Genomic DNA, 27,221 nt, shown 5'->3' with positions numbered 1-27,221 from the left:
ATCTGCCACCACATTGAGCTTGCCTGGTCTATGACGGATGGTGAATCTGAAAGGCTGCAGTGACAGGTACCAGCGGGTGAGTCGACTGTTATGATCCTTCATGGACTGGATCCAGGTGAGCGCTCGGTGATCGGTTTCCAGCTCAAACTCTCTTCCAAGTAAATAATACCTGAGCTTTTCCAACGCCCACTTAATAGCTAAGGCCTCTTTTTCCACCGTCGAGTAGTTGGTCTCCCGTGGCAGCAGCTTGCGGCTTAAGTATAGGACTGGATGTTCCTCTCCAGGGTCCCCTTGAGCCAGCACTGCTCCCAGGCCACTTTTGGAGGCATCCACCTGGACCAAAAACCTCTTTTTGAAGTCCGGGCTCCAGAGAACTGGGGTCGTACACAGGCAGGTTTTCAGCCCCTGGAAAGCTTGTTCACATTCTGCGGTCCATATGACCGGATTCCGTTGGTTCTTACCGGTCAACGCAGTAAGAGGGGCCGCAATGGTTGCAAACTGGGGCACAAACCTTCGGTACCAGCCAACCAGCCCCAGGAAAGACCGGACCTCCTTTTTAGTGCGAGGCCGAGGGCAGTTCTGGATAGCTTCCACTTTATCCATCTGCGGCCGCACCTCACCCCTGCCCACTTGGTAGCCAAGGTAGCGGGTCTCCTGCCGTGCCCACTCACACTTAGTGGGGTTGAGGGTCAATCCCGCCTTATGAATTCTTCCCAAGACTTCGGATAAGTGCTGCAGATGCTCCTCCCAGGTGTTGCTGAAGATCACTACATCATCCAGGTAAGCGGCACTATAGGGGTCACACCCCTGTAGTAATTTGTCCATCAGCCTTTGAAAGGTGGCTGGTGCCCCATGTAAGCCAAATGGCATCACGGTGAACTGGAACAGGCCGGCAGGGGTCCTGAAGGCGGTGTACTGTCTCGATGACTCCTCCAGTGGCACCTGCCAGTAACCCTTGCACAGGTCCAGAGTAGTGATGTATCTGGCTGCTCCGATCTTCTCCAGTAAATCCTCGATTCGGGGCATGGGGTAAGCGTCAAACTCAGAAATGGCATTAAGCTTCCGGAAGTCAATGCAGATACGTAGGGAGCCATCTTTCTTGAAGATAATGACCACCGGGCTACACCATTCAGAGCAGGACGGCTCGATCACTCCCAGCTCCAGCATCTGCTCCACCTCTTGTCGCAGTTTATCCACCAAGTGTTGTGGAACCCGGTATGGCCGTTGGCGGATGGGATGTCCCTCCTTTAGCCGTATCACATGTTCCACCAAGGTAGTCCTGCCAGGGTTAGCTGAACACAGCGATGGAGTCTCCCGGAAGATTTCCAGTAGCTCAGCAGCCTGCTGTGGGGTCAGATGAGCCAATACCGGAGACATTGGATCGACTCCCTGCTCAGGTTCGCTCTGTCCTTCTCTTGGCACACTCCTGGCCATCAGTGCCTCCGTTGGGGCCTGATGGGGCCGCTCCGCCCATTCTTTCAGGAGGTTCACATGGTACGTTTGCTTCTGTTTCCTTCTTTCCGGATGATGAACCTCATAAGTCACGGGTCCCATTCTGCGCAGAATGGTGTAGGGGCCTTGCCATTTCGCCAGCAGTTTACTGTTGGATGAGGGGAGAAGTAACAACACTTTTTGACCGGGCTGGAATTCACGTTGCCGGGCCTGTTGGTCATACCAGATCTTCTGGCTTCGTTGAGCATCTCGCAGGTTGACTTCGGCCTCTGCCTGGTATCTCCCCAACCGATCTCTCATCTCCAGCACAAACTGCACCACTCCTTTATCATTTTGAGCTGAAGCAGGAGTCTCCCAACCCTTCCGGAGGAGATCCAATGGCCCCTGCACATCCCAACCATAGAGTAGCTCGAATGGTGAGAAACCGGTGGAAGCCTGGGGAACTTCTCTGTATGCAAACAGCAGGAAGGGTAGCCACTGGTCCCAGTCTTTCCCAGTGTCTGACACAAACTTCTGCAACATCCTCTTCAAAGTTTGGTTGAACCTCTCCACCAACCCATCTGTCTGTGGATGGTAAGGTGACGTCCTGATGGCAGAAATGCCTAGCTGCTTGTGGAAGAGCTGCATCAACTTAGAGGTAAAGTTAGTCCCTTGGTCAGTTAAAATCTCATCTGGTATCCCCACCCGGGAAAACAACTGTACCAGTGCACGCAGAACATTAGGCGCCGTGAGCGCACGCAACGGGAACGCTTCTGGAAAACGGGTCGCATAATCACACACCACCAAAATGTACTGATGACCCCGGCTACTTTTTACCAGCGGACCCACAATATCCATAGCTATCCTACGGAAGGGTGTGGAGATGATTGGAAGGGGCTGTAGCAAGGCCCGGTCCGATTTGCGGGCTAGACATGTTTTCTGACATACAGGGCATGTACGGCAATAATTTTGTACATCAGTGTACATCGACGGCCAAAAGAAACGAGAGCTAACTCGCAGATAAGTTTTTTGGCGCCCCAAATGACCTGCCCAGGGGAGGGTGTGTGCTAAGTGCAAAATGAGGGATTTACAACTAGCAGGAATCACAAGCCGTTGGTGGTCCCCGTCAACTGCATACAACACATTTTTATCAAGAACAAACTTCTCTTTCCCTCCCCATTTCCCCGTTCCCCCTTCAATCACATTAGCGAACAACACATTTAACGTTTCATCCTCCCTTTGCAACACAGAGATATTTTCAGGCACATCCCATTTCATGTTCTTAGTGTCCGGCTCTTTTGACCATAGCTGCTTCTCAAAGCGGCGTTGGCGGCGAGATTTTCTTGGCCCTTTCGTGCCACCCTCGCACAGACTACTGTCAAAGTCTGGCAGGGGTTGGCATTCAGCCTTCGCCCGGGCCCTAGTGACCACCGGGCCTAACACATTCACTTTAACCTTCCCCGCTTCCCCCCTCTCAGGCTCTGTGGCCCGTTCTTCTTTTTCTTGCAACAAATCCATAAGCACAGGCAAGTCCATCCCCAGAATAACCTCTACCGGCAAATTCTGTACCACCCCAACTGACAATAGGTATGGCTGTTCATTAATAGTCACTGTTACTTCCACCTTTGGGTATGGGTGTTTATCACCATGCACACATAACACTTCTTCTTGTCTGCTGTAATCCACACAGTTCACTGGTACCAAGCTTTGCTTAATTAATGACATGAAACTACCAGTGTCCAGCAAAGCAGTAACCTGCTGACCATTTACTATCACTTTTTTATAGCGTTGCACATCCACTGGCTGGACCCTTGTAGGCTCCGCCTCCAGTCGGGGTGCATAGCAGGCACCCGTGACTTTGGCCTTTCGAATAGGGCACACCGAGGCTTTATGGCCTGGCTGCTGGCAATAATAACAAAGAAAGTCCTTACCCGCTCCTCGTAGATTAGATACCTTGGGGATCCCGGGTGGCTCGGGGTTGCTCTCCCTCTTCAAAAACCCCGACGATGGAAGTGGTGGTCGCTGTGGCGTCCCAGATGAGCGTGTAGGTGGTGCTCCTTTACGGGCGTTGAAGTACTGTGACACCAGCTTAGCAGCGGCCAGTCCATCTGCTGGCTCATGCTCCCTCACCCAGGTCCTCACCTCCCCTGGCAGTACTCGAATTAACTGCTCCAAGATTATCGCTTCTCCCATCTCGTCCTTCGTGTGCTGCTCTGGTCGGAGCCAGCGTCGATAAAGTCCTTTCAGGCGATAATAGGTCTCGGTGGGGCTCTCACCAGGTGGAATTATATTAGAGCGAAACCGCTGCCGATACGTTTCCGGTGAAATGTCAAACTTAATTAACAAGGCAGTTTTGAGATCTTCATACCGATGGGCTCTTTCTTCATCCATTGCAGTATAAGCCTCCAACGCCTTCCCCGCTAGCAGTGGAACTAGCCGACAGGCCCATTCGCTCTCTGGCCATCTCCATGTCCTGGCCACCCGCTCAAAACGCAACAAATAGTTCTCAATATCTTCCCCCATCTGATAAGGCGGGATCTTCGGCCCCGCCGATCGCCTCCACTCTCCCCCTGACGGGTCGATACTGCTAATCCCTCCTTGGGACTGACGAGAGGGAACCTCCGCTGGCGACTCCCCGTATTCCCTCTGCCGCGCCGGTGTAGGCAGTACCATTCGGGGGCTGCTTGCTGTTGCCGTGCTTGGCGTAGCCGTTGCTGCCGTGGTGCTAGCTCCGGCTAGTGCGGGACCTGGGCTTTGCTGACCAGCCACATCTGCGGGCAGCGGCGCATTATGAGGGGAAACGGTCCTCAGTCCCCGGAGTTCTGCCAATAACACAGTCTCTCTCCTTTGCTGTCCCGCCAGGAAGTCCCTCATCATCGCAATCAGTTCTCCATCACGTGCTGCGGTCGAGGTGGTAAGCAACTCCGGGCCAATCCTGCCGGAAATCTCCTCCTCCTCTGCTGAAGAAGACGACGCCGGCACTGTGTCCCACGCCAACTCCTCTGCTGCTGTCTTCTCCACCGGAAGCTCATGCTGCTGGGACCGCAGCCCTGTGCGCCTAGCTGGGAGGCGCGTTTTCCTCTTCCGACTAGCCATCCCACTTCTGACACCATATGTCGCGGGGTCCTCTTTTAACCCTCTCCCGGACAACAAACTCAGGCGTAGTCGGTAAGGTCTTTTAGGGTGGATAATTTATTTAGCCGGCCTCCCCAGTGCACAGAAAATTATTATGTACAGCAAATAGAATTGACTTAGGTCAGTGTCAACAAAACGTCTGTATACCCGACCCAGCCTACACGTTACCCTCCTTGTAACAGCTCACTGGGCTCTCTCCCCACCCCGTATGACCTGTCTCTTATATCCCATAGCCCCTCCCCCTAGGCGTAACAATCATTTCTTTATTATTACTTTAATCCCCACTGTACCCCCTCAGCTTCTTTCCCGCTGTAGTCTCACAACACACACACACACACACATCTATTTACAGACTCTTAGGCCACTTCCAATCAGCCTACAATGTTTCACAAAACATTAAAACAATCCAAACAAAGGATGCAGTTCACGTGACCGTCCAAGCCCACGTGAACCCATCATTTAAACCCCGGAACACCATACCATCGGCTTGCATCATCCCGCATCATTGGAGATCACAGCGCGTCTCCTCGACCGACTTTATTAACAAGGTAAGGGGAAATAAGTTGGCCACCCTCTATGCTGCTCCAAATCCCCCCCTCACCCCCTTTTTATTTATTGGTGTCTGTTAGAACTAATGGTGGCGGTGCGTATATGCGCCCCGATCAGCTATCTGCGGCTGGGGCGATGTAACTCCGTCACAGTATGTATGTATGTATGTATGTATACATACATACGTACGTACGTACGTACGTACGTACGTACGTACGTGTGTGTGTTTGTTTGTATGTATACATACATACATACATACATACATACATACATACATACATACATACATACATACATACATACATACATACATACATACAAACAAACAAACAAACAAACAAACAAACAAACAAACACACACACGTACGTACGTATGTATGTATACATACATACGTACGTACGTGTGTGTGTTTGTTTGTATGTATGTATGTATGTATGTATGTATGTATGTATGTATACATACAAACAAACACACACACGTACGTACGTATGTGTGTTTGTTTGTATGTATACATACATACATACATACATACATACATACATACATACATACATACATACATACATACAAACAAACAAACAAACAAACAAACAAACAAACAAACAAACAAACAAACACACACACGTACGTACGTATGTATGTATACATACATACGTACGTACGTGTGTGTGTTTGTTTGTATGTATGTATACATACGTACGTACGTACGTACGTACGTACGTGTGTGTGTTTGTTTGTATGTATACATACATACATACGTACGTACGTACGTACGTGTGTGTGTTTGTTTGTATGTATGCATACATACATACATACATACATACATACATAAATACACACACACACACACACACACACACACACACACACACACACACACACACACACATACATACATACGTGTGTGTGTTTGTATGTATGTATGTATGTATGTGTGTGTGTGTGTATAGGTGCGTCTATAAAATATAGATATAAATGGTTAAAACGTCATCACCTTGATTTCCCAGCACTTTAATATTTACTTAACGGATGCATCTTCTCCTGAATAATGAGCATGCAACGCCTTGAAGTCAAAACAGATATAAAAACATACCTCAACCTGTTTAGGTTTTGACCTTTTCTACATTGGAGAAGCTTTAATTTCCATAAAAGCCGCTCGATATAGAGGACTTAGGTGGCACTCCATGCATAAGAATGTGATACAAACATCTGCTCCCTAATCAGTTTAATTTGCAATTAAAATTGAATTGAAACTCCAACGACATTAATAAAAAAAAAAAAAAAAATTCAAAGTGACAAAATGGGTAAAAAAATATAATTAGCTGAGCTTTTAATGTAGCTGACAGGAGGCACAAATCCTCTGCAATTTGGGGTGAAGAATAAATTAGCTGCGTTTTATTTACAGAGTACTTTGCTCAAAAGGCAGCAGAAGGGATCGTAATTAAAAGAAAGCGCGGTTAAATGCAGGTATTTGTTCTTGTAAAGATTTTTGAAGAGCATCCTCTCCCCCAAAGATGCACACTGGTTTCTCAGTCTAGGTCATGTTTTTGTTGATTATTGGTTAGGAGGCTGATATGTGGATGATTTACTGTATTTTAACCTGTTCGTGCAGTGTGTATCCTGTCCAAGCTCCTCACTGGCAGGTAAAGTGAAGCAGCAGGTGAAGAATTAACAGGGCAAAGGAATCAGACCTTCCATACCTCTACTGCTAATTCAATTTAACTGATACATATGTGTTGGGGGAAAAAACCCTCAAATCTTGCCTTTACTCCACAGAAAGGCAGACACAAAGAAGTGTGACAAAAATGTGACAAAAAGCGTGCACATGCGAGCGCAATCCCACACAGAGGCGTGTGTCCTCTGATGTTCAAATGCAATCACACATTCTTTCTGCTAAGGTGGTGAGTAATTGCAGTCAAGCCATACAGGTTTGTCTGAGTGAATGAATAATTTATAAAGGCAACACTGTAGTTCTCTCTCCTCTCCTTTCTCTGCATAATAATGAAGGGAAATCCCTGTGGTGGAAGCTCCTGCTGCATGAAGATGTAACTAACACAGGGCAAAAGTTTACGACACACACACCTGCACGCACACGCGCGCGCGCAAAGATGCACATTAAAGGGAGGAAGCTTTCGAGAGAACTGCCTGTTGGCGAGCTGAGTTATTAAACAAACGTCATTCACTATCAGTTAAAAGCACAGGAGCCTCTTACCACAGATATATTGGCGTGTTTGAGAGGAGTTTTAAAGGATATTTTCTTTCACGATTGGTTGAAAAAGGTAAAAAATACCTGCTGATAATCCATCTTCAGTGTTTACTTAGCATCCCACTTAGTCAAGCAGATCAGGAACTGCAAGCTTGAATTTATGATTTTGAATTTTGCAAATAAATTTTACAGAAAGTTTGGTGATACTAAAGCAGACTTCTCATTTTTGGACTGTTGATTTTGTCCTGTAAAATGACAGCTGCTGGTAGCAGGTTTAAACAACTAATAGGACATTTTAAATTTGTTTTAAGGAAGAAACTTATAAAGCAGTCCAAAGTACAAGTATTATCACATCTTGATGCATTCTCAATCATCCAGGAAAGTAAATCTCCAAAAAGTTGATTCTGTTCATCTGGACGTAGCGTTTTGTGGGAGAAACGTTTCGTCACTCATCCAAGTGACTTCTTCAGTCTCAGCTGACTGCAGGTTTCCCCAACCTTATAAACAGTACATTTGCATAATGACTGAAACCAGCCCACTGAAGGAACAATGGGCTGGAGGTCAGTTCCTTAATCTTAATTATGCAAATTCTCATGACCATTGATCAACAACCACTAAAAGCTGACGTGTACCGTAAACCTACACATATGGATCAGTATTTAAGGTTTGACTCTCATCATCCACTGGAGCACAAACTGGGTGTCATCAGGATGCTACAACACAGAGCGAACACCATCCCCACTGACACAGCGGCCAGGGAGGCAGAAGAACGGCACATCAAGAAGGCCCTGAGTAAATGTGGTTATCCCAGCTGGACTTTTGTCAAAGCTGGAAAGACACCTAAAGAAAGCTCCAGCCGATCCAGGAGAGAAGGACAACCGCTGCCCAAGCGAAAACCTGTAGTGATCCCATATGTGTCAGGAGTATCAGAGCAGTTGAGACTAATTTTTTCTAAACACCGGGTCTCTGTGGCTTTTAAACCCCAAAACACGCTGCGCCAAAAACTGGTCCACCCCAAGGATCGGGTCCCCCGACACAAACAGAGTAACATAGTGTACGCCAGGGGTAGGCAACTCCAGGCCTCGAGTGCCGGTGTCCTGCAGGTTTTAGATCCCAGCCTAGGTCAACACACCTGAATCAAATGATTAGTTCATTACCAGGCCTCTGGAGAACTTCAAGAAATGCTGAGGAGTCATTTAGCCCTTTAAATCAGCTGTGATGGATCATGGACACATCTAAAACCTCCAGGACACCGGCACTCGAGGCCTGGAGTTGCCTACCCCTGGTGTATGCTGTTAAGTGCCAGGAGGATTGATAAGATTTATACATCGGGGAAACCAAACAACCTCTGGCGAAGCGGATCGCACAACGCAGAAGAGCTACCTCGTCAGGCCAGGACTCTGCAGTCTATTTACACCTACAGGCCAGTGGACACTCTTTCAAGGATGAGGATGTACACAACCTGGGCAGGGAGGAATGCTGGTTTGAGAGCAGAGTCAAGGAGGCCATTTACGTGAAAAGGGAAAGACCATCTCTGAATCGAGGAGGGGACCTAAGGGTACATCTTTCACCATCTTACAATGCTGTGATTGCAGCCATTCCCCAACTCTCTGTGAATGGTACTCATGACCATTGATCAGTGGTCTTTGATCAGTGGGTTTTGGTCAGTGGTTGTTGATCAATGGTCATGAGAATTTGCATAATTAAGATTAAGGAACTGATCTCCCAGCCCATTGTTCCTTCAGTGGGCTGGTTTCAGTCATTATGCAAATGTACTGTTTATAAGGTTGGGGAAACCTGCAGTCAGCTGAGACTGAAGAAGTCACTTGGATGAGTGACGAAACGTTTCTCCCACAAAACGCTATGTCCAGATGAACAGAATCAACCTTTTGGAAAGTATTATCACACTTTAAGTCATAGGCTTGTTCTGGACAGCATCACTAACTCATCGTCAAGCATCCTCTCCAGTTGATGATCCAATGACGAGTGGATGATGTGAAACCAAGGTGCATGATTGGATGGGGCATGAGTGTTTCTGCAGACTGGGTCTATTAATATTTCACAAACTAGTGATCTACTGCGATTTTCCCACTCAATCATCTGTAGGGTTTACAGAGAAAAGACCTGTATGTGCTGTGATATGCAAAGCCTTGTTTTAAATGACCACACCCAACCACACAAGCCTGATGTGCGCTAATTCTGGATGACAAATAATATAATTGCTTTATTTATTAATAAAAGGTCCAAGGTGGCTGCTCTGGATTTTAATCCTGCTAACATGGCTACAAAATGAAGCAAGGCCTTCCTTTGACCTTCACTTTGAAATTCGTGTTTGGTGCAATTTAGCTTTTAGCAGGTGTAAGAAGGTGACAAGTGGCCTAGTTTTTATATGTTTGCTGTTTTTGTCATTAACGTGTGGCTGTGTTTTTTGTGGGCAGGTGGTGCGCATGTTGGTGAGTGCCCACCCCAATCTCATGACCAGTCACACTCGGCTACACACTCCGCTTCACCTGGCTGCCCGCAACGGACACCACAGCACCATCCAGACTCTGCTTGAGGCCGGCATGGACGTAAACTGCGTGGTAAGAAGGCACCACCACATTCCTTTTTAAACTTAATCTCCCGAATTCTTCTTTTTCTTCTATGTGCTTCCTTCATCTGATCAGAGAGCATATACTGTATGTATATTTATGTGTTACATGGGTCCTATGGTTTGGTGGTGGGGAAGGATGTATAATTAATTGGGAGAACAGACTGTAAGAGCGAAAGAAAGAAGCAGAAAGAGGACAGGGTGTTCCAGAGAGGGCCCTCCTTTTACACATCTCTTTATATTTTCATTAGAGGAAAGGGAAACGCGGTGTCGGTTACAATATGTGGAGCTTCATTACTGCTCTGTTTCTGATGCGATGTTTGGACCTCTCCGCTCTTCTCACCTTTATATTTTGTCTTTTTGTGTATTCTGAGTTGTCTGGGCGATTCAAATACAACTTAGTCCCGACCCTTTCTGGACCATTTGCTTTTGTGAAGTCTTGTCAAAATGCAGCCACGCTTTGCTGATTTCTTGAGCACTGTTGTCTTTCTCTGGAGAAAAGCTGAACTGTTTGACTTTGATCACTTGTCTTAAATGTAGAAATATAGCCCTTTACTGTGTTAACGGGTCTCTTTGGACTTATTACTGGATTGTTCACACAACAAGCTTTATTTTGACCCGGCACAGAAGAACATCACAGCTGATCATTGGCTTAGTGGGCTTATTCGTTTTTTATCTGGACAGATCATCAATGTGTACCAATAATGGCGCTATTATTTCAAAATATAAAACCGCTTGTGATTGTTTGTTCATTCATTGTCCAACTATAGATCCATGCATCTTAACTACTTATCCAAGAGCCTGTCCCAGCTGTCAGCTGTTCTCATGTGGCAACAGTGCTAACTGCTGCAGCTACCTGCTGACCAACTATAGATACTTTTCACATCTCACAGCTTGTTATAAGGTCATCACTCATTATATGCTGGCTTGGGGGTTTTGGTGTCTAATGTGCAAGCCATTGTGACAGAAGTTGTGTAGTTTAGAACCAGGTTAAATTCATTATTCATTAAAACAGCTGGTAAACAGTTGTATTTGTTCTGAAGTCCTGCAAAGTCAGCATTAATTGGATTGTTTTTTGACGAGAGAATGTGGACTGAAGACAAGGCTTAGGATTTACGACTTGTTCTATGTTCCAAGCTTATGGATGACTAAAAGAATGAGATTACGCATACTTTGCAGCTAAAGTTCATTTCCCTTTTACAATTTGTAGTTTAGAACAAGGCTTATGAGATTTTTGGCAGAGATTACACTAACCAGGAGTTGCTCTTTTGTATGGAAAGGAGCCAGCTGAGGTGGTTCGGGCAGCAGCTCAGGAGGCCTCTTGAGTACCTTTTAGAGTCTTTCCAGGTGTGGTCAGCTGTTAAGAGACCCCAGGGTAGACCCAGAACTTACTGCATGCGCTGTATCTTAAATGGCATGGAGGTCTTTGGATGCCTGAGGAGGAGTACTGATGCTTATTCTGCTGCCAATATCACCTGATCGGAGATAAACGTCAGACACTGTATGGATATAATTTACTGGGATTAGCCACTTTTAAGTCCATATTTTGTATTTCTATATTTTATTAAACAAATTAACTTTTTTTTAATTCAACATTTTCACCAGAAATATTACTTCACTGCAAACAATGTCCAGGTACGAGCTTTTAAACAAGACAGAGGTCTAAACAGCTATGTGAAATTCATTTTACATTAAATGGCATATAGATCCCACTTTGATCTTACGTAGGCTGTACTAGTGAAATGCCACTTTTCTGTCAGTATCAGTAACTACACATTTAATCCCTGAGGTGTCTTAAAATAAGAAAGAAATGCACAATTTTAATAATACATCTATACATGAAAAAGAAATGCTGATTTATTAAATAATTGCAACGATAAAACTGAAAGTTTTTATTTAAAAAGGCTCAAAATTCTGTTTTACAGTGTTGGACGTTGTTGTTTCACGCTTCTTTACTGGAGTTGGTTTTGTTGGATTGAAGAATCGAAGCCGAAAAGCAGCTCCAGGAGTTTCAGAGCTCAGTCAGAATCTAAAGCCCCCTAAAGCTGCTGATTCTTAATTAAGGGACATTTCTGCTTAGAAGCTATAGAAACAGGGATCGATCAGAGTTTGTACACACATGCGACAAAACAATCCTTCAAAGCCTTTATAGGAAATTTCCTTCAGTGCCCCAGAAGCTTTTATGGATCTAAAACGTGTAGCTGTTGCTATGTGGATCTGAGAGACTCTAGAAGTTAACTTCTGCTGGTGCCAAAATCTGATCTGACTCTATTATCATTCACTGCTGAGACATATGGCGTAACAGATGCTACGTTCTCCCTTTTTTTTTTTTTTTTTTGGCTGTGTAAAGTACAGTTTATATACAGTATAAATAGCATGTGGATGGAGGAGGGTCTGCGACTACAAGACAAATATGAGCTTTTTTGCCCTACTGTGACAGCGTCCATTAGAATGTGTAGCAAAGAAGAATTTGATGGGCACGGACGTGGATGTGTGTCTGTGTGGATTCCATATCTGGAAGGATGAAAACAGTTTGACCTCTTGGATATGAGAATCACTGTGAGGCTCTCACAGTGAGGATATGCATGACTCAGTGGCACTGCACCTATCTTCTCTGCCTTCTGTCCTTGTTACACGCTGCGGTGTCTGTTTATGCCCGAATGTGTGCATGCCTGCTCAGATCTGAAGAGCAGGGCTGTGTTTCTCTACAGGGATTTGGCCTGAGGCTCCATGTGTCTAGAGCAGATGAACACTACACGCCTTTGATTTGCCTCATCTCTCTTCACACGTCTGCAAATCCTCCGCTCTCCCCTTTTCTTACTTTTCCTCTCTACCTACTGATCAAGAGCACTGCAAGTCTGATATCTCAAATCGTCTCCTCAGTTTACCCTTGACTTTTGCTCCGCTCGTGTCTGTTGCTGAAAATAATGCATAGAGGCATCAAGTTCTCTTTTGCTCTATTAGCTATCATTATCATACGTTGGATGAGAGTAGCTGTTGCACACTTGGCGAGTAAAATTGGCTCTTTGGTTGGTTAAACTTGATAGTCAATTAGAGTGAGCCTACACATGTCACCTGACCTGGAACGGGTCAAACACTGCTCGACTGTAATGGTAGGCATTTCTGTTAAATTGGGTTTTCATTTAATCTCCGTGTTGCACGGTAATTGGACTCTCCTGGTTTTACTCATAGACTGCACGTAAAAGATGGATATAGCAATAATGATTCCACAGCATTGGCTACACTTTTCGGACCTTACTCCCTTTAATATACAGTTTTTGCTTTTGTAAAAGCCCCATGTGGCTGTTTGCATTTGATGTTCAGTTGCAATAACATCAGGTAAACAAGCAGACTTAATGGCTTCCCTGAAGAGCAAAGGCTTTTTTAATGCCACTTAGGTGAGAAACACAGCGAGTGTCGAGTTGTCCTCTTTTCCCCACCTGCTTTCCGCTCTTCTCCATTTCCCCTCCTCTTGCCTCGCTCGTTCTTTCTCTCTGTATTTTCTGCAAGGCCGCACTGTCAGAACTGTACTATAATGTTGACGGTGCAGAGTGGATGCTGTGGGTGACTCACAGATGGCATTCCAAGAATGGAAAGCAAATTGTGCATGTGTGTGTGTGTGTGTGTGTAAAAGAGAGAGTGTGTGTGTGTACAGGTCAGTAATTGGAGTCATGCCATATAGGTCTGTGTGAGTGAGGATGAATAATTTATACATGCAGCGCACTTTCTCTCTTTTCTCCTCTCTTTTTCTCTTGCTCTCACACACTCTTTCATCCTCTGTCTGTTCCCATAATAATGAGGGGAAATCCCTACAGTATGGAGGAACGTGCCACTGAGTGACCTATAGCCAACACAAGGCAAAAGTTTAGTATAGATACACACATCTTTGTTCACAAACACAGCTGACTGCTATTTCCAACACTGTCTTGCACAAAAATATGCTTTAGGTCATTATTGCCTGCAGTGCAGCTGTTTTGATTAATATAGAGTCCTATTTTTTTGTCAAGCATAAGTAAGAGGGATGATGTGAGCATTCACATTCAGACATTTACCTCGTTGTCCCATCATGAGCAGTGAGTGTTACATTTCTGCGTGCTGTCGTTAAACCGATTCATCTGCCTTTCAATTCCAGGAAACTCGGAGTAAGAACTGCCTTCCTTATTTCCTCATGACATCACTGCATAATCGCTATGGGAAACAGGACAGGAAGTGGTAAAGGAGGTTCAGGAGGGCAAGATGTGTGTACTAGAATAGGGGGTGGATCTCTTCCTGAGATACAACCTCTGCTTTCATGCATGAGGGCAGCAGAGATTTCGTTTTGCAGGGGAGACATCCACATTGTGATAAACTCGCAGGCGCTACAAATTTGACATTTCGTCTGTTTCCACTTTGGATTCACACCTGCGGGATTTTTCCGAGGGATCTGGGCCTTTGACCTTTTTAACTTTCAAAAGACAGAGGAGCTGTCGCATATGGTGTTATAGCTTCATTTTGCCATCAATCCCTTCTCTGTGGCGATAACACCTTTGTGTCAGGGGAAACGGAAAAAGTTGAGTATTCCTGCAGAAGACGATCACACTGATGTGGTGTAGTGTTGCGTCGAGCAGAATTTCCTGGCAGTGTCGGCTGTCGTCCAGATAATTTGTCTTCATTACGGCTGGGACTTCTATTCAGTCCAGGGTTTCATCTGTGTTGTCAGGAAGCCAGCTATGAAGGATGCAACGTGTTCAGCATGTGTGTGTGCGTGCGTGTGTGTGTGTGGCTGCGAGTGTGAAACACGTGTCTTTGTGTATGTTGAAGTCCTTAGTATCCTCGATGGGCTCTATTGCTTCCAGCAACATGCACAGATTAGTATGTTTAATGTTCCAGAAAGACCTTCAGGATCATGATGTCCTGTTAAGCTATATAGCAGTAACTTCATCAAAGTAAAACTAGTTACAGCGTTTCCCTTATATATATATACGTTGTGTTTTTGGCTTTATTAGCGGGGTGTGTGTGTGTGTGTATAAGTCTTCCCAGCTGCACCTAATAGTCCTTGCTGAGGTAGGCATAGCAGTAGCAGTTCATTACCTCCCGTTGGTTCTGGTTGGAGTGGCCCTCCAGCTTGCTGCTCATCTCAAGTGCAGAATGAGTCAACTGGACTGCAGGACGTGAGTCTCAAGTAGCTGAATGATGATGAACATAGTAATAGCATCCCTACCTATTGACCTGATCTATTTTTGTAGCTTATTTTTGCTAATTATTCTGATTGTATGGAAACAATTGACTGAAGCAGAAATACAGTGGACAAATTCACTGCGCGCTATTTGGTAGAGTCCGACCAACGTAGGACCTTTTTAGGACAATTTATAGATCTGACTTTTTAGTCATAGTCCTTTGACTAAAAAGTTATTTCGTTTTAGTTAGAATTTAGACTAAATATTATAAGATTATAGTAGAATAAAGTGTAAAAGGTTGTTGTTTTATTAACCTTGAGAGTTGCTCAACGTGGTTTACAAAGCATCCTGTTTTCCTTGGTATCAAATGTAAAACTTGTCCACATATAGCCACGCTTCGCTTCCTCCCAAGCACTGACAATTTGTCGCTTTTTCATGAGAAGCATGGAGGATGGAGCTAGTTGTACTGTACGTGTGTTTGCAACAGCAGAGTGCCTTAATAAATGCCATTACTGATATATTAACAAGTACCAAATATTGGCCAATAATATCGGCCCAATACTGGCCCTCCAATAAATTTTAACTTTAGGTTATTTAAAATAGATTTGACTTTAGTTAAATAAAAAAAATCTGTTGGGTTTTGTCAGGAAGGGAATCTGTTATGAAAAGACCCTGTGTGGATGTACTCTAGTGTCTGGCATGTTGATAGTGAATATTGGGTCTTGTTGGCTGTGGGGTGGAGCTTTAGTGGAGGAGGCTTTAAGTGCTCGATGGAACTGTTTGGAGGCTGTTTGTTCTTGAGCTGCTTACTCTGCTTACTCTGCCCGCTGGTATGGAAAACATTCCGATGTGTGTGTTTCCACATCCTAGGATATCAGTCATTAGCATCAGCAAAGGATGCTGTAACATAAAAATTCTACACCTTTAAGTCTAGCTATTTTGGTCCTGTTCACCCTCAGGCTGTGTGATTAAACAACTGTTCTTTATGTTGTTGGACTTTTTAAATGTATCCTTGTCAGAATAATCGTCTCTCTCATCACTGCTGATACGGGATGAGACACTTACTGGCACCATCCCCGTGCTGGTTTCAGTGTGTTGCATCATATCTGTAATATCTCTATTCGTTGGACTGGAGGCTGATACGGGCCAGCGTAGGGTGAGGTGAAAGTGGAACGTTTCCACACAGGCGCCTGCTGCTTGTGTAATGGTTTGAAATCGCTGTGGCCTCGCACTGTTTGGAGGCGAGGGAATGTAACTTGTTTTAATCTCTCTGAATCTCTTTCATTTAACTGCCAGCGAGGGGGAAAAAAAAAAGATTGTATCAAATCAAAATACTGCCTTTTTGCTCCCTTTTAATCCCAGTTCCCTTTTCTTTTTTCTGTAACGCCTCTTGTGCTTTCTGGTTTTGATGTCTATTTTTGTCTCCACTTTGAATTGTTAAAGTGACTTAATATTAATACACAAATGCTATCTCTGTCTCTTGTAGACCGAGAATGGCAGTGCCCTCCATGAGGCAGCTCTCTTTGGGAAGATGGATGTTGTTCGCCTTCTGCTTGACTCAGGTGAGTCTATAAATATACCCCGGCTAAACAAAAACTGTGCGTGTTTCCTTATATGTGTGTTTCCCTTTTTTTCTCCCTCTTTTTTTTTTTTTTTTTTTCAACCTGTGGCTAGATGTTTGGAATTTTGTTTTGTTGTGTTTTCCCTCTCCTTCCCTAAATTGTGAGTCAGTTTGCCCTCAGGTGAACTCCAAACATCTGTTTGCTAAATTCTTCCTCACTTCAAGCTTTGTTATTGTTTTGGCCAGTTTCTCTGCAACTGCATAATTAGGATGTGTTGTCTTATGTCATCTTATGCAATGACTGAAAAAGATTCCCGAAGGTAGAACAGCTCCTGTCTTAACTAGTAGCTCGAAGTCATGTGGGTATAGTTAGTACTTTTACTAAAACAGCCTGGACACTGTTGTCCTTTTGACATCATTGCCATCCTCCACCTACTTTCCTTCAGCACTTCCTGTTTCCTACAGGATTTCCTCTGGGTGGCCATGTTCCTTTTGCCTTGATTTTATTAACATCCTGGATCAAAGCAGGGCTGTACTTGTCAGAGTCACTGAGCTCTAACCCGATATAGCTAAAAATATTGCCTGTCGGTAGGTGGGTTTACTGTAGAGGTGTAGGATGGGCCTCTATGCCTACGCGTAGAGAATGGCTTGTTGGTGTAACTGCTTTATCAAGTAAGCATCAGTCATTTTTTGACCAAAGAAATAACCTTTAGTATCACAGAAAAGGATCATGTGACATTCAAGTTGAGTAGGTAAATGTGGTTATTTCTGTACTTTCTCTGAGCATTGCAACGTCTGAGCTTGGCGGGGCCTCCAGTCATTACAGTGTCTGCTACTTTCTGGTCTGCTATTTACTGACCGCTCAAATAAAGGCTAAAAAGGCTAAAAATAGAAAGTTAAGAACAACTAAATAAAAACTGAATGCTATTAAACAGTAAGCTAAGTTTAGCACAACTCTGAGACATGAAGAGCATTAAACAACAAGCCGTTATTATTATAATACATTTTTCTTTTAAACACATTTGTTATTTTTGATAAATAAAAAAGCCAGGGAAGCTGTTTTTTACATCTACAGTTCCTTGAAGCACTAATCACATTACAGACTTCATTCATAAATGTACAAACCACATGAGAAATAAGGAGGGAAAATAAAAACCTGAAATGCCAGCTTAGGTGTAAATGTCCTTTTATTACAGTTTGATACATTTCTGATGGTACCCAGCAGAACGATTGGAACGACATTTATTTTCACATATGGCCTATTTGATATTGTGCATCAGTCTTTGAATGCAGTCTTTTTATGTGTCATTGTCTGAGATTGTGACTTAGCATTGCAAGAATGTGCATGTGTGAGACTAATTTGCATTCATCTACAAAACATTTGGGTCATAATCTTGGAAAAAATGCTCCCTGGTGTTTCTGACCGAGTGGTGTGTTTACAGATCTGACTTCATATTTATTTTTGTAAACTGCGCTTGAATGTGTTTAGTTCTGTGTATCTGCGGTGAAGGTGAATTATCATGAGCAAGCCTGAGTAGGTCCTGTATTGTTAGACTAAGTAATGGGTGTTGACTTTTTCCCCTCTTTTTCTTGTATTTTATGCACGTTTTCTTGGGTGTGTTTGTGTGTCAGGGATCGACACCAATCTAAGAGACAGCCAAGGAAGAACGGCTCTGGAGATTCTGAGGGATCATCCCGCACCAAAATCCCAGCAGATCACTGCTCTCATCCAAGGTAAAGACGCACACACTTTTGATTTAGATGAATTGAGAAAGTGGGGCATTTCAGGTGTAAGAATCTTATATAAGTTCACTAAATATATAACAACAAAAAGAAAGATTTAACAGTTCACCAGCGACAATGGAAGCTCCTGTATGTGTTTAGTTTGTACAATGGGTGAATGCACTGTTACTGTTAGCCTTGACTTATTTTCTTTGTCTCACTGGTTTAGCTGGATTTTAAATAAGATTGTTATCAATAAGATTCTGGAAGTTTCAGTGGATAAATAGCACTATGGTATTTCTGATGACTACTGTGCAATAAAGTCCATATCTAAACCACTTAAGAACCCTTATAATAGATGTTCTCCAGCAGTGTATAAATGAATACTAATATCGACACACATTGTGAAGGAGCAGCAAGACCTTGGCATGCCATAAAAGGTCAGACTTACATCTTCATATTGGATTTTGTTGCTTTGCTATTTAATAGTAGTTTCAAACATCCCAACTTGTCAAAGCAGGAAAATCCCTTGTTAAAATCCTTAATGATGGTTGAATTTGGAAAAGGCTCAACTAACTGGAATGCAACAATCATCCCAGGCATCAGTTTCATTTTTGCTTTTTTTGCTTTGATGAGTTAAAAAATTATCTGCTCTGACAAGAGTTTCTACTCTTGTGAAATTTAGAACCACGAGCTATGATGAGTGAAGTAAATGATGCCTTTCTTTGTGGACTTTTTGCCCTTGTGCTGTAGTTTCCGTCCTAAGAAATACAAGAAATGCATATTTATGGTGGCTGATTTGGTCGATGATCTGTCCTTGGTGTACTCTGCCTTTGATAGTTTCAAAATAAAAGTGGGAGTGCTAGGAAAAAGCATCTGCTCCCTATCAGATTTATACTATTTTTCATACTTTCATACTTTTTTTCACGTTTCAGATCATCAGACAAATTTTAATATTGAATAAAGATAACCGAAGTAACCCTTGTTAAATCATTAAATAAGTGGCCCAATTACTGCCAGACAGTGGACCAATGAGACAAAAGTTGAACATTTAGGAAGGTTTGAGTCCCGTTACATTTGGCATAAAGCTGACGCAACATTTCATATAAAGAACATCACACCAATAGTCAAACATGGTGGCAGTAGTGTGATGATTCAGGGCTGCTTCAGGGCGACTTGCTATAATCGATGGAACCATGAATTATGCTCATGAAGGAGAAAATCCGGCCACCAGTTCATGTCCTGAAGACGGTTTTGGAATTGCCTTTGCAAAGTCCGAACTGATCCCAATAAGATGATTTGACATGCTGTCCATGCTGGACAAAGATAACCAATTTACTCAGGTTATCTTTGTCTAATACAAAAATGTCTTTGATCTGAAACATGTAACTGAAGGTTCTCAGTCATCCACGTCATAGTAGTCTAAGGAGCTTGGAAAGAAAAACGTCTGGACTTCTTTAAGTTTCGTGAAAACCTTTCACCCCTCATCCGAGAAGCTTCTTCAGTTCTAAGTGCAAATGGTGGAGAGTGATGAATATGCAATACACCTATACACTTCTCTAAATATGGCAACTGCTTCTGTGATAACACTAAACTCAGGAATTGCAAATGGGTGAAGTCAAGGTAATATTAATGTTTTTAATACGCAGTTTATAGTCTATGTTTAGGAGTTTTCAAAATTATTGTGGCTGGAGGAGTAATGCAGGTATATCCAGCTATACTGTAATTTATGGCCCAAAAAGAAAAAAGCATACCGTCATTTTCAGTGTCTTCACTTTATTCCACCTGCCATTAAGATCCCTGTTTTTGCTCTTGTCCTGCTGCAGTGGGTTTTGTGTGCAACCAGTGCTTGTTTGTGTGAGTTTGCGCCGCAGTCCCCGCGGACCCAAAGATTCTCCATATTGCACCTTCTAAAGACAGTTTTATCCTGAAGTGATTATGAGGTTCAGTTTGAACGCTCTAATCTGTGGCTTGGAGGCCTTCGCTATCTGTCATTGTGTAGTCTGTGGGTGTACGTTAGGCGTGTTGTTGCGCATGATTTAAAGAGAGTGAGATAAAGACAGACAGGATTGGAGGGATAGGCGAACGAGGAGAGCCTAAATTAACCGCTAAACAGTCTTAACTAGGAGACAAAGATAGAAAGGGGAGCAGAGACTGAGCCCCAGGAATGTAACAAATCGTCCACGGTTAGAAAATAACAGACAGAAAGCTGACATTAAACCAGGGAACGCACAGCGATGCAAAGGGCAGAACAATTTAGATGTAATTAGTGATTCAAGTTTCCTATTTCAAGTTTAGCACGACAACAATTTGAGGCGTAAACAAATAACAAAATCGGGGAAAATTGTCTATATTTGTCTTGTGTTTTAAACCTTAACATGTAGTTGTTGCTTTATTATCCTTCTACTTGCTTCAGAGTTACATATGTGAAGTGGAAGTGGTTTGTTGTTGCGAAGAACCTACCCACACATCTTGAAAAATGATTTCACATAGCTAGTTGCTCCCCGAAATGCTTTTTAGTTTTAGTTCTCTTTTGTGATTCTCATCAGTCAGGCAGAGTTAAACAGCACATGCTTACCTCTGGAGGCTTAACCAGCTAAAGGTATAGTGAACAATGGGCTAAAATTCTCTTCTTCAGTTCATAAAGCGGCCCCCAAACCCAACATCTAAAACTTCTGAGTAATTTGTTTTTTGCTAATGAAGAGCAGTGAGCTTTAGAGATGGTCTGCGTCTCCGCTACATAACAGAATTGGACTCTGTTCAAGCCCTTTATTGAAACTACACGATGTACACTCAGCACTTTATTAGGTACACCTCAGCAGTAGTGGGTTACACCTGCTTTTTGCCTTCAGCACTTACTGAATTTTTCGAGGCATAGATTCAATATTGCTCTGTTCCACTACATCCCAAAGGTTCTCTATTGGATTGCGATCTGGTGACGGCGGAGGCCCTTTGAGTACGGTGAACATTTGAGTGCATGTTCCAGAAACCAGTTTGATATGATTTGAGTTTGTGAAATGATGAGTTACCCTGTTAGAAACAGCCATTAAAAGATTGGTACACTGTGTCCTAAAGGAATGGACATGGTCAGCAACAATACTCAAGGCTGTGGTGTTTAAACATGATTTTGTGGATTGGTGTGATGACTCCTTCCTTTCACTAAATGTGTCAAAAACGAAAGACATGATTATTGATTTTAGGAAGTCCTCTTATAGCTCATCACCCACTATCGTTAAAACTGCTGATATTGGGATTGTTGAGAGTTTCAAATATCTAGGTGTGGTACTTGACCATAAACTGTGTTTTGGATCTCATGCTGATGCCATTACTAAAAAAGTTCAATAAAGACTGTTGTTTTTAAGGAAAATTAGATCTTTTAATGTCTCATCTGAGATGTTGTCTTTGTTTTATAGAAGTTTTGTCGAATCTGTGATGTCTTTTTGTATTGCTGCCTGGTTTGGTAACCTGACGGTGAAGAATAAGAAGAGGTTGGGTCTTTTGGTAAAAACTGCTAGAAAAATTTCAGGGCGCTGGTAAGATGGACTTTTGGCCATTTACAATAAAAATGTGCTTAGAAAGGCTCATTCTATTGTTAATTGTTCAAACCATCCACTTCACAGTGAGTTTGAGTTGTTGCCTTCCGGCCGCTGTTTTAGGGTACCTCTGAGGAAGACCAAAAGACTCCAGACTTCTTTTATCCCTACTGCATCCTGTCTCCTAAATGCCATATAACTGTTCTGGGATTTTCTACTACTATTATTGTCATTTTATATTATTTTTTGTTTACTTTTATCCTGTTGCTAAACTAATTTCCCTTTTGGGACAATAAAGAATTTGAATTGAATTGAAACAATGCCCAGTTGGACCCCCCATCATAACACCAGCACCAGCTTGAATTTTTGATCCAAGACAGGATGTTCATGTTATTGACTTCAGATTCAAGACAGTCGAACACCAGGCCTGGTGGCCAGAATCCTTTAGAAAATGTGAAGGACATACATTTTGGACTTTCAAACGTTTTTTCAGCTTTTCCCTCTGATACAGACCTCCTACATTGACATTCATTTTAAACCAACTTCATTGAACAGTTAAATGACAGAAAAGTGATATATGTAACTCACCAGTCAGTGTATGCTAACCAAATGCCGTATAGCCTCTGTCGCAGTACCACCTACTAGATTCTTGCTCCCTGTTTTGTACACCTACTCCTAACATTTAGCTTTATTTGGTATATTTGGGATTTCCTCTACAGTTTAAAATAACTTCTGCGACCCTAATTTGGAAAAGCAGAAGAGAATGGATAGAGTTTACAATACAGTTCTGTGGATTTGCTTGTTTACACACTTGTATTTACAAGAATGAAGAGTGATTATGTGGATAACTGGGGTTGAAGATGTCAATACAGTGCAGCTGTCTGGACTTAATTCGGCATCCTTAGCTGTTCACATCCCGAGCTGTGCATATAGAATCACAGCTTGGGGGAATATTTGTTAATATGCACACAAGTGAGGCTAGAAAATATGTTTATGAAATGAACGTAGCTTTTTAAAAGTCAAAAATTCATGTCATTGTGCATATTGGTCAGAAATGACAGCCGTGAAAAGCTTGTCTCTCTAAATTAGAAGTGCAAACAGAGATTTGGACTTCAGCATAAATTGGAGAGTGAATGTGTGTGAGAGAGAGGGAAAGGACGCAGCTGTGACTCAGTGAAAAGATCAGCTGCATGCCATTTCCTGTTGGAGAGGAGATGGAAAAGCACACACACACACACAAACACACACACACACGCACAGACAGAGACGCAAAGAGCAGAATACTTGTCATTTACTCAATTGTACCAGTCGAGGGGCTTTCTGGTTGCCGTAGGCACCTCATTATGAATAGAATCTCATTTGTTTCACAGCACACGATTCATCCGACTGTTTGAATTAACAAGTTCATTTTGTACTGCCCATCAGCAACTGCTTGTGTACTACAGTTCAGTGGATTATTTTATTATTTTATAAAGACGCTGCACTTTGTGTTCTCTGCTGTTTATGGAACTTAACAAATCTGTCGAAGCATTTCGTCTTTCTTTTTGAGTCGGATACAAATTCCAGTACTAAGTGTAGTTGTATGCAAATGTGGTTGTTCGTCATAACTACTGAGCTGAATGCCACTATTCATAATAATGAAAATATACCCACACGCACGAACACTCCTCCTGACATTAACCGGCTCCCTCATTAGGACTCTGCAGGGAATTTGCCACCTAATTTCTGTCTGCAAGTGTATTCGTGTGCTTTGCCTGAGTTAAACAAGTGTTGAACTTTGTTTCTGGCCCTTCACCTGAACCCTTTTCTCCCCTCCTCTTCCTCTTTCCTTCCCTAGCCACATAATTTGTTCTGTTTTACCTTCGTGAACAGCAGATTGCTTTATTAGCAGAAGCTGTGAAGTGAATTTGCGGTGCGGGGAAAAGTGTGAATTGAATGCAGCTCAAGCTGTTTACAATACTGATGGCTGTGCTATTATATTGATCCGGTAAAATGCCTCTGAAATGATTTTTTTCTCTCTCGCTCTCCCTCCTCGATCACTCTCCAAACTTCCTCCACTCTGTGCCCTTTCTGCTCATTATTCCCGTCTTCCTGGCATATTTTCACTTTCCCCTTAATTCACATTGCTTTCATCTTGTCTGCTTCATCGTCCATCTTCTTAATTCCCCGCTGTTTCCACGTGTCTGTAGAATATATGATGGATGAGATGGAGAAGCTGAGCATCCTGGAGGAGCCTGTCCGCACGTGTCCTGTCCCTACACCTCGAACTTCTGTTCCCTCGCCTTCCGCGTCCCCTTCACTGAGACACAAGAGTAAGTATGCAGACAGACTCATGTGACACAATACAACTGAAGTACTGGACTGTGAGCTCTGAGGTGACTAAATACAGCTTTTTTTAGTTCTAAAAAGAGGAAGTGGTAGAAATAAAGACAGAAACTGGGTGTAGACAGATGACATAACAACAAATAACAACCTATGTAGCACATTCCTTTATGCATTCTGCACAAAGGCTTACAATATGTTTAGTAATATACCCAAACAACTACAAAGACATTTATATAAAGCATTTATTTATATATAAGGGAACATTACAGACCAGTCCATCATCCAAATGCATGTGTGTCCAGTTTACTCTAAGAACAACGCCACTAAACTTGATTGGAACTATTGTTTACTTTTTGCAATATGGGCTGAATAAAGCCATGGAGAGCAGCTCCTTTAGTGGAGAATAACAGTCACTGCCACTCCACACTTACCTTGTCCAGCACTGCCCCCTGTGTTACAAATATGACATTGCAACCTGCTGAGTGTGTGCTGATCTGCTCTCCTCTCAGTGATTGTCAGCAGATCCCATAATTACCTTGATTACCTAGAGAGTCGTGGAGGGAAGCGGGAGGAAGTGATTAGCACAGTGTGCCTTAATGCGACACAAAAGCAAAGCAGGAAGCAGACGGGGGAGGAGTTTTGTGTCTGCCAAACAGGTTAATCTCACAATAAATCAGACAGGCATATAAAAGATTTACTTCCACCTTTTTTTCTTTGTTGTTTTGGTGATAAAATATATTTGCTGGCGTACCCGGTTTGAGAATAACTGGCTTCACAGATACGGATCACATTTCTTACATCCTCCTCAGATGATGCTGTGACAAGCGAACTGTCCAAACTGCTTCATGAGATCAAAAAGTGCCGGGATAGGGACTACTCATTCGAGGAGCTCTGCCACACCATCTCCTCCCACTCTATGGACAGCTTCGGTAGCGGGCGGCTGTCCGATGAGGAGCGCCCAGATCGACCCAACGGCACTCTGACTCGAGCCAGCAAGGTACTCCACTAGGCTATTACAGAGGCGTGGTGCATTTTGGTTGTGGTGTTTGCCTCTCCTTTCTTGGTCTGCTCATGTAAATGCATTTTGTGGGAAGTAATGAGCCAGGCAAAAATGGAAAAAAGGGCACTGAGGTAGTTTGCAATTGAACACCTCGTTGGTAATTAAATATTCTCACACCAGAGTTTAAAGTTGTTCTGAAAAACTCCTTGCCAAAAAGAAAACTAGTAATGCATTTCTACTTTTCTGTTAATTGACACTTGACTATGATGATGGTTAACTCAAAAGTAAATGTCCGGGCCTTATTCCAGTTTCTTAAATACAAGAATTTAGTGGTTTTGCAGCACTTCTTTTTCTCCTGCTGTCTTTGGAGTTTGATTTATGCCCCTAAATATCCCTTTAGTTGGCTGCTTTGTGCTGGCCTGCTTTCTGTTTTACTTGTTCTTTTTTTTTTTCTCCTGTTTTAGTAAACAGATAAAACAAAAGTGCAAATGTCAGTGCAAATCTGCCAAATGAAAAAAAAAAAAAAAACTAGATAGTTTATGGTTGCAATTTCAGATAAGATTGGTATGAGGTCACTGGCTCAGAAAGTCTTAATTTCAGGAGTGACCGAATTGCAATCAGTCCCTACAATAATGTCTGTGTTGCTCTAGAATAAATTAAGACTTAAAAATCGATAGAAAAATATTTTGGTTCTGAGTAAAATGTTTCTGCCACATCTATAAATGTTTGACTGCAGGCAGGCTCTCTGTTTATCTAAAAGAATTTCTCTCTGCAGGCTTATCAGCTCTTATTTAGTCCTTCAAGATGTTTTATCTTACTGCACACAGGGCCCAGCTGTGCTGCAGATCTTCATTTACTGTCAAGGCCACTTCACTGGGTATTGTTCAGCTGCTTGTTAATACAAATATCGAATCGGCCAGTCACATGGCAGCTACTCAGGCATTCGGACACGGTCAAGATGACCCGTTGAAGTTCAAATTGAGCATTAGTATGGGAAAGAAAGGTGATTTGAGTGACTTTGAAAGTGATGTGGTTGTTTGTGCCAGCTAGGCTGGTCTGAGAAAAAGGAGAAAATATCGAGCGAGCGGTAATTCTCTGGGCAAAAATGCTTTGTTGAATGCCAGAGGTCAGAGGAGAAGGGCATGTCTGCTTTGAGATGATAGGAAGGCAGCAGTGACCGAAATAACTACTTGTCAGAACCAGGATGTACAGAAGAGCATCTCAGAGTTCACAGCCTTGAACCAGATGGGCTATGGCAGCAGAAGACCACACCGGGTGCCGCTCCTGTCAGATAAGAGAACGCTAACAGGAAACTGAAGTTACCGTTCACACATGCTTACCCAAAAACAGGAAGAGAAGATTGGAAAAATGGTGCCTGGTTTGATGGGTGTCGATTTCTGCTGCAACATTCTGTTGATGGGATCAGAATTAGCTGTAAACAGCATGAAAGCATGGCTTGCATCTTGGCATATCTCAGTCTGAGACTCGAGATCCGTGTGAATGAGAAGTGTTTCCAGCAGCTCACTGAATCTGCGTCATGAAGCCTTCAGGAAGTTTTAAAGGAAGTTTTAAAGTCAAAGCGGGATCAGCCTTGTATTAACAAGGTGCACCTAATAAAATGGGCACTTTGTGTACTTCTGGCTTACAAAAAAGACTGCACTTTGACTATTTTGACTACAGAGGGCAGTATCAGACTGATGCCGCTGAGTTGGCTCGTCCTGTTGAGTTGTCACTTCTTGTTACAGAAACAAAACAGGTCCAGGGTTTATTTACAATTGTAATTATTCTTTGTGCTCAAAGATCCGTTCACAGCCTGCAGATATTTTTCATGACCTTCTTCTAAATTGGTGCCTATTTATGCTGAAATATTGTTCACGCCTTCCCCGTATCTGTCCACACTCTCCTAACACAACACACATACACACACACACACTCTTACGCAGAAGAAAACTGATTAGACATTAATGGCTTGAAGTTCAGCTCAGGAGGAAGTGGATGACCTTTATCAGTGT

At 43.0% G+C, this 27,221-nt stretch overlaps 1 protein-coding gene across 4 annotated transcripts in view; it reads left to right on the top strand.

Annotated features, from left to right (window-relative positions):
• anks1b (ankyrin repeat and sterile alpha motif domain containing 1B) overlaps window positions 1-27,221 on the top strand; it is a 264,035-nt gene that overhangs the window by 90,414 nt on the left and 146,400 nt on the right. For 3 of the 4 annotated variants that reach the window (XM_040035435.1, XM_040035437.1, XM_040035436.1), the window contains exons 5-9: window positions 9,761-9,904; window positions 16,555-16,630; window positions 18,262-18,363; window positions 24,074-24,196; window positions 25,019-25,206. In XM_040035435.1, the coding sequence (XP_039891369.1) occupies window positions 9,761-9,904; window positions 16,555-16,630; window positions 18,262-18,363; window positions 24,074-24,196; window positions 25,019-25,206 (633 nt within the window). Of the gene's footprint in view, window positions 1-9,760; window positions 9,905-14,200; window positions 14,462-16,554; window positions 16,631-18,261; window positions 18,364-24,073; window positions 24,197-25,018; window positions 25,207-27,221 lie in introns of those variants that run through there. The other variant, XM_040035438.1, reaches the window with a different exon arrangement.

This window comes from Simochromis diagramma, unplaced genomic scaffold (genome assembly GCF_900408965.1).
Source record: "Simochromis diagramma unplaced genomic scaffold, fSimDia1.1 OVJJ01000816.1, whole genome shotgun sequence".
In the NCBI taxonomy this organism is placed as follows: domain Eukaryota; kingdom Metazoa; phylum Chordata; class Actinopteri; order Cichliformes; family Cichlidae; genus Simochromis; species Simochromis diagramma.
Note: the sequence above shows the minus strand (reverse complement) of the source record. Positions and strands in the feature narration are given on the sequence as shown.